Source organism: Macaca thibetana, chromosome 12 (assembly GCF_024542745.1).
Source record: "Macaca thibetana thibetana isolate TM-01 chromosome 12, ASM2454274v1, whole genome shotgun sequence".
NCBI classification, from domain to species: Eukaryota; Metazoa; Chordata; class Mammalia; order Primates; family Cercopithecidae; genus Macaca; species Macaca thibetana.
Genome location: NC_065589.1, coordinates 63,791,404 through 63,800,120, shown reverse-complemented (window position 1 = coordinate 63,800,120; position 8,717 = coordinate 63,791,404). Strand labels below are relative to the sequence as shown.

The 8,717-nt window shown below is 35.0% G+C and overlaps 1 protein-coding gene across 4 annotated transcripts in view; it reads right to left on the bottom strand.

Moving 5' to 3' along the window:
* Positions 1-2,702: 2,702 nt before the first annotated feature.
* SESTD1 (SEC14 and spectrin domain containing 1) overlaps positions 2,703-8,717 on the bottom strand; it is a 154,210-nt gene continuing 148,195 nt past the window's right edge. For all 4 annotated transcript variants that reach the window (XM_050750546.1, XM_050750548.1, XM_050750547.1 and 1 more), the window contains one exon: positions 2,703-7,854. In XM_050750546.1, the coding sequence (XP_050606503.1) occupies positions 7,725-7,854 (130 nt within the window). In that variant the 3' untranslated portion in view covers positions 2,703-7,724. The remainder of the gene's footprint in view (positions 7,855-8,717) is intronic.

Genomic DNA, 8,717 nt, shown 5'->3' with positions numbered 1-8,717 from the left:
CAATATATCAAAGAAATACATACCAAAACCTGCTGCCATTATAGGTTTTAACATTTTTATTGCATATTTACAATATATGGAACATTATAAGGATTTACAGTAGAAGCCAAATTTCCCAGCCCTTAAAATTTTAACAGGAAAAATCGAATAAACCATACATATTTTTGAAAATGAGCATTAGAAACACACAGATGATTATAATTTTATAGGCTAATACAGGTGAATGCTGTGTGTAATAGAACAGCTGGGAGAGGTAAAACAGAGTGGATAAGAAAGTCATCAGAGTGTGAAAAAACTACAGCTGGGTGGTACTGAATAAAGAGACAATATTGAAAATATTTTTAAAGGCTAAAATGTGCCGTAAGAGCATAGCTATCCCCTATGCAAAACTGTGAGGTAGAATTTTTCCCACCCCGTTTTCTGCTCTTCTGACCACCATTTGCGGGACTTCCCTGCCCAGGTGACTCTCTCTCACATTGCTGTACCTGGGACTTACTAGCAATACATGCTTTCCACTACTCCCTCAACCTCATCACAAAATAACCTTTTCTGTTCAATGATCAGTTTTACTTTACCTACTGAAAACGGGTGGTGAAAGTTAGTAACATAAACAAAACAAGTGCTGTTTCTTCTAGCTAACATATCACCATGGTTGGGCTTTAACCTTTCAAGGAGTGAAATATTGCTAAAGTTTCAGGCATAGGAACTCCTTGAGGAGCTGTTTGGGGCAGACAGGTCTTTGCTTTCCTCAAATAGCTCCAACTGCCATTCTCGACCATGTATAATGCTATTGTTATTCCAAACTCGCTTCTTCTAATATTCAATATGGATCATAAAAATAGTTTACACCTTTATGCACATCAAAATACAAAATACAGGGCACAATAAAAACTGAACTGGAAAAAGGTATGACAGTTTCTTTTAAAACTACCCTGTGACCCAGCAATTCTAATCCAAGGAATTGACTGCAAAGAAATGAAAACCTATGTTCACAAAGACTTATATAAGAATGGTCATAGCAGCTTTATTTATAATGGCCAATTCTGGAAACAGTCCAGGTATCTATCAATAATAGGAAATTAAATAAACTGTAATGTTGTCATACAGTGGAATACTACTCAGCAATAAAAAAGAACAGCAATAAAAAAATGAAGCCTTGTAGAAAAGTATACATGTTGTGTGAATCTACATATAAATTTATATAAACTTTTACAACAGAAAATCTTATGGTAGGAAAAGGAACAGTGGTTGCCTTTGAGGGTCAAGTAGGGACAGGAATTGACTGGAAAGGGCCATGTGGAAACTTTCTAGGGTGGTGATATTGTTTCCTATTTCCATGGCAGTATATGCATTTGCCAAACCTCAGTGAACATGTATGTTCTATGCACTTCATTGTATGCTAATCTTATGTAAAAAAAGCCAACAATGAACTCTAGTTAATGATATGCAGTTTAAAATGCATCAAATAATATGAACTGATGGATATGACAAAGCAAGCACAGGTAATGCTAATTAGCATATAGTGAGTACACTATACATTTTAACTTTTTAGTGTACCTGATAATTTTCATAACAAAATGTTGGGTAAACATATAGGGTGCAATGTTTACCAAATAATGCTGCTGAGAATTTCATTATTGATGTTAGGACAGTATAATCATCAAATTCTTCTAAGTGTCCATTGATAAGTAAGTTTCTCTTAAAGGCTTCTGAGACTATTTCTAAGTGTGATGTGAGCAATCAGTACTCAAATCTACTCTGGTTTGTAATTGTCAAAGTGGTATTTCGATCCTCTCACACCTTTACAAAATCTAATAGATATGTTTTGATATGTTCTGAGCAAATTTGTTGGCCATAAAGATAAGAGTTCAGACGAGAAAACATTCCTAAGAGAAAAACCAAACACAGAAATTTTATTTTTCCAGACTAAAAAAGAATCTGTAACTGTAATAGAAAAGACATGAGGCTTGGTCATAAATAATGAGTGAGCTACTGTGTTCTGAGTGGAAAGGCATCCAGTCATCTCTCATTTTTCCCCCAAGAGAGATGCATTTGGACCCTCTAGACATGATATTCAGCTCGTAAAGACTTCTAAGGTGCCTCCTGGAGATTCACTGGAAACTGGCTTGAGTTCAATAGCCCTTTTGTCAGAAAGTTTTCTACATGCCTAACTTAAAATCCCTAATAACACTGTTCCTGATAACTAGCAGTTGATAACTATTTTCAGTTAAGAATTCCTATAAAATTATATATAGGAATTATATATAGCCTCATAAAGTTCTAAAAAAAAAATCTTTAAAAAATGTGCCCACTGCTTTCAAAATATTTCATCATAGTTCTGGCTGTCTTTTGATCTCTTAAGTTCTTCATGTTCTAGTACAGGTTCTGCTTTTTCTTGAAGTACAGGAACGAGTGTTTATTCTCAAGCTTTCATGTTTGCTTTAAAATTCTGCAGTAATGTTGAGTCATATTAAGTGTCATACCCACGAATGTTTTTCAGTCTTAGACTCCCCTGTATTTATGCCAGCTCATGGAGTGTCCTTAGTTCTGTGCCTCTATTATAGTATCAGTTGGCCATTTTCTGTTCATCACTGCCTGAGTTTACCAAGAGACTGCTCTTAAGCATAACCAGCACTAATTGTGGTCTTGTCATGTTTTGTTGTTGGGTTTTTTTTTTAACCTCATTATTGGGATACTTCATAAATAACAGATTTATGCTCTTGTTGTTTCTACTGGTTGGTGCTTGCTCACTAATACTAACTCCTAGTATGACGTGCTTTTACTTGTGTCTATTAATGGGGTTACATCACACCCTGTCAACCTCAAAACATGATACTCACCACTTGTCTTCCATCTTGCTGGTCTATTATCTTCCTATAAAAACAGCTAATTTGTCAGATTTCAAAGCCTTATTATTTACTGATGAGCTTACCAACTATACCTTTTGTATCTTCAGTGTGTTAATTCTGAACGTACATTCTGACACACTAGTGAACTGGAGGTGAGGGTGAAGGGGTGGTGGAGCTAATGGGGCGGGGGGGCAGCGAACATAAGCAAAGTGCCATTTCCTCACCATCCCATGCTTGTCATGTGAGACAACAGAAAGAAAAAAGAATACTCTATTTTCTATTCTGAAAAGATAATTATAGCAATGATACTTTCCATTCTGTTTATTTCTGGATATTTTGGTTTCAACACTTCTTTATATATTTTATCCTCGAAATTGGTATGACTTCTCTATTTTACAGTCCCAGAGAAATTCTCAGATTTTTTTTTTAACCAAGGTCACAGTAAATAGCAAAGCCAGATTTTTGAAGCCAAGTATTCAAGCTCCAAACACTTTCCATTATATTCATTACAGTTCTTGTTTTAGCTGGTATGGTCTTTCCTCTACAAGTATTGCCATTATTTATGCTTCTTAGCTAAACCTAGACTTTTCAGTAGCATGAATGAAAGTCAAATAATGTCAAATGGTAAGTTTCTACTTCATCTCATCAGGGTATTTGTTGCTCTATATACCAGCATAGTATATTTTCTACTCCCAACTGAAGCTTTTCATTTTTAGGATTGAAAGTTAACAAGAAGTCTACTAATTAGGTTAACTGCTTAGTTATGTTCCAGCCATGTTTTTAATGCTAGAGAATTTTTCCTTTGGGGGCTTAAGAAAAGATATCCTAATCATACAGATCTCACTACTGATAATATACTTAATGGTGCTTGTTTCTGCCTGTACTGAAGATGTAAAGGACATTAGCAGCCATAGTATGTTTAGTTTTTAGTAGCAACAGTATTTTACTATGGCCTTGTGTATTTTGGGTAGGATGTGAGAAGGGGAGGAGTACATAAAAACGCCCAATCTCTACTGACAAGTAACTTACAATATAGTAGAGAATTCTGACTATTTCTTCGAATGTAGACCACATAGTGAGACAGATTCAGCTAACTTCATAATCACATAATTGGTAACAATGGGTTTAGATCAGAGAGTATGGTTTACTCATCACTATCAGTAAGGTAACTTAATTGTCATGCTCATACTAAGGAGTATGACACTAATAATAATACCACTCCATATGTCAGCTAATAAGATAATGAAATAACAAACACGTTAAGACTAGCTAACACATGGGAGCAATAGCCAATGTAAATTTCTATAAAGTGAGAAGTATTCAATCTTCTACCTAGCAATGAAGCCTACACCTGCCATCAATATCCCAGCTGGCAGGCTGAGCAGTTTCATCAACATCACCAATGAGTCACCAGAACAGAACAAAGTCACCAACAATGAGGACTGGGAACAAAGCCAATCTGACCTAAAATGAAGTTATCATTTTTGCATCATAACTCTGCTGGGATAGACATGTGTGAAGAACAGATGCCAAAATGCCATTAAATATTAAGTTTACACAGGAGCAAACAAATGATAAGACGAAAGAAAAAAAAAATCCTCAAACAAAAAAAAAAAACCCAAAAAACCAAACAAAATAAAACTAATCCTGCCAGCATTTCAATAATTCCCTGAGATGGGCTAAAGGAATGTGGGAGGTTGTGACATATACCAATTAGAAATGAGTGGTTCTTACGGAGATTTGCAAGCTGATGTTAATTTATGACATAGAAACAGCTTGTGGAGGCCGGGCACGGTGGCTCACGCCTGGAATCCCAGCACTTTGGGAGGCCGAGGCGGGCAGATCACGAGGTCAGGAAATCGAGACCATCCTGGCTAACACAGTGAAACCCGTCTCTACTAAAAATACAAAAAATTAGCCGGGCATGGTGGTGCACACCTGTAGTCCCAGCTACTTGGGAGGCTGAGGCAGGAGAATGGTGTGAACCTGGGAGGCGGGGCTTGCATGGGGCTGAGCGGAGATCGCACCACTGCACTCCAGCCTGGGTGACAGAGCGAGACTCCGTCTCCAAAAAAAAAAAAAAAAAAAAAGAAAGCAAAAGAAACAGCTTGTGGTTTCAAACATATTGCAGTCACTTTTTTCACATGTTCACTTTAAGTGAGCTATGACCCTATGGAAAAAAGTCACTTTAGGGCATTGTTGGATTTTCATTCATAACTCTGTGTATGTACAGATACACATATGAAAGCAGCAGCAAATTTACAGATGAGGAGCAACGACATTCAATATGTTAAAATCAGACTTGACTCATGTGAAACACTCCATTTACAAATAACATTTATGAATCCGGCCTTATTTTACTTTTTGTAGGTAGGATAGCTTAAGTTATATAAAAATTAACTCATTTGGCAATTATAACTCTATGAGTTGATGGTGGAATTACTAACAAACCAGTTCCTTTCTAGCAAAGTCTTAAGAAAAACATTCTAACTACTCTGAAATTCAGTAGAAGAAACAGATATTGAGTACTGATATTCAGTTATTGAGTATAACTAAATATCTAAAGTAGTATCTAAGAATCTAAGAATAGATTCACTTGTAAGTCAGTTCTAACTTTAAAAAATAAGTATATTTAAAACATACTTCAGACTGCAATATAACAGGGATTATTACTAATGCCTATAATACACCATTCATATTTAGGAGGACTGGGCATCTGTTATGCATGAGCAAGACTGGGAATGGGAGAAGACAAGATTCCTTCCCTCAAAAGAGCTTAGTGGGTACAGACATAAACAACTGTAGAATGTGACTAGCACCATCATGAAGACTGAAATAAATAATCACAAAAGTTCATACTCATAGCAGTAAAGCCCCAAAGGACTGAGAAGATTATCAAGTATAGAAAGAACTTCCTGGATGTTCTCAGAAGCAGTGACCACATAAGACAAGAGGGAGCAGTTGAACTTTGCCCTGAATTTCCTGGCATGTTTGACTAGGAAAAAAGGCTGCACCATTAACCTAAATTGTTCCAGAAGGAAAAGGTGATAAATATTGTAAATCTTTAATCAAGGTTGAAATGTCAAGTAGGCAATTAAAAAGAAGTACAGGTCTAGATTTCTGGACCAGATATGTAATCCAGAACACTGGTATAAAATTAAAACCATAAGGATGAGATACCTAGAGAAGAGCCAAAAGCATTCTGAGGACAGGATCTGAGAGAGCACATGTTCAGCAGGCACATCTTAAATTAGGGTTATGCGACTGTACTCACAGTTATTTCAGAGGATAGCATCTTCAAGGAAGGAGACACTGTCTAGGAAAGGTTGCTCAATGGTGTAAATGTTGCAGAGAGAAAAGGGTAAGGGATTCAGACAGAGAAAAAACCATTCAGTTTGGTAACTGGAGGCCACTGTTGACTTTCAAAAGAAGTTTCAGTAGAGTACTATGTAAAACCAGACTACAAGGTGCCGAGTAGTGAGTGATGAGGATGTAGGGGCATTGGATGTGGATTTCTCCAAGAAGTCTGTCAGTGAAGAAGGTTGGAAAATCTAGGTTAAGAGGGAGGGTTGTTTTTTTTTTTTTTTGCATCGGAGGATACATGAACATGTTTGTAGACCTCAAAAAGGAACCAGTATACAACTCGTTTGTAATTTTGTAACAACTACAAGCCTAAAAAATAATTTTTAATCTTTTAAAAAATTTTCTGAAATAAAAATACGCAAAATTTAAATTATATGCATTTCACCATTTAAACTTAATACAAACTTAAAAGCACTAGCATTTCATGATAAATTTTATTTCTAAAGGAGTCATACAGTTCTGTTACTGGACTACTTAAGAATTTATTTTGCTTTTAGACTATAATGAGAAACTAAATTTTATTAACAATTGCTATTTTAGTTCCAGAAAGATTACTCTGATATAAAGGATTACACTGAAGTAATTGTGTATGCCTTCTTCCTCAGCCCTCCTCCCCTAAAGACAAAGTATCTTCAGGGTAGTTAATAATTTTGAGAATATTTTTCAAGTTGAAGAAGAGAAAAATTAGAAATAGTATTCCATTATTAATAAGTTCTTAAAGATCTAAATTGTTCACAATAATTTTTCATGATAAACATGCTTATTTATTATATATACATGCTTACATATGAATTTCCTGTCTAAAACACATGCAACCACCATGAAAAAACAAATATTAAACCATCTTCACAGTCCTAAGAATGCCCTTTTAAATAAGGCACTCATGTTTAGAAATAGGATGTAACTACTAAATTAAATAAGATGTTTAAAGAAGTCTTTTATTAAGCACAAACAACTTTTAATACGTTATCAATACAAATAGGAAAAGGTCTTTTAATGACTATGATATATCAAAGATCTGAAAGGTTTTCTCCATATTGACACAATAAAAATAATCAATTCTGAAGAATTACAAAGTAAAATTTTGAGGACACCACTATTTACTAATAAGAGTTTAACTACTGCCTAAATTTACTAAATCACCTGTGGAGGAAGGGCAACCTTTTTTTTTTTTTTTTAATAGAGAAAATTCCTACTCTTATTAGCACCATTCAAAGCTTATTATCAGTTGTTTATCTACAAACTGACAGGTCAGGTAAAGCTTTAAAGCAAGTTTTCAGTGCAATGTTTATAGTTCCTTCTTTTAAGATACTTGGAGTCTACAGCCTCGAAGCATGTTAAGTAATTATGCCTTGGTAATAGCAAGGTGTTAACATATAAAGAGAAATGTGTCATGAAAAGAAATGAGACTTATTTTGGCTGTGAAATGCATCTTAGTGTGGTGGCTAATGCTGTAGTATGTTGACAACATGCGGGATTATGAACTGCAAATCTGTAGGTAGCTGGTAGCTATTAGCTCTCTGTGGTCACCATTTCAGGATGTCTCAGCTGCTGCCTTTTGAGATTAACTAGTTTCATCCTGTCTCTGATGTGTTCTGCAGTAGAAGCCATGTCACTTGGACTCCCGAAATATTGTTCGGTTCTAAAAATCCAAACACACAGAAAAACCTCAGATTAATACAAATCCATTAACTGCAGTGAATACAAATAGAAGCAAAAGTTTACCATAAAAAATCTACATGAGATAGCCTATGTGTAAATATTAGTTTATCTGTGATCATACCGTTTATCTGTGAGCAGGAAATTCAGCAGGAAAAACATTTTTTAAAATGGCATAAAATACATTAAGACATGATGAGAAAAATATATTGGTGGTGTAAAGGTTATATCATGTGTACTTATGAGATAACAGCAACAAACCGAACAATGAAACACTGGAAATATGTGGGTCCAGAAGCATACACAAACACAAAATTTATACATGTACTTGAGTACTACTGGCTGGGGACACCACTTGTCTATACAGCTGGCAAGCAAAATAAATATTCTTTATAATGTTATGACATTGGTACATTAACAGATAAAATCATTAATTTTATTCTACTCTCAAAGATACTGTATTCAGAGTCACAGAATATTTTTAGAGCTGGAAGATTTCTTAGAAATTATCACGCTAATTTCTTTATTTTTTAGATCAGAAAAGTGGAGCCTAGAAAGTTAAATGATGTAAGCAAAGTCACACAGGGAAAAACTAGAATTTGAACCTAGGTCTTCGAGCAGTGAATCCAGAGAGACCATCAATCTCTTTTACCAGGAGAAGGTATAAAAGACAAATCTGTCCAACCTGTCAAACTATACATGGCATAAACAGATTACCATTATATTAATAATTATGGAAAACATTACACACAACTTTGGGAAATATTTAATTTAGCAAAATACCTAAAAGAGATATAAATAAGTTTTAATATGAATATAAAGTGGAATAAAATAGCAATTCCAAAA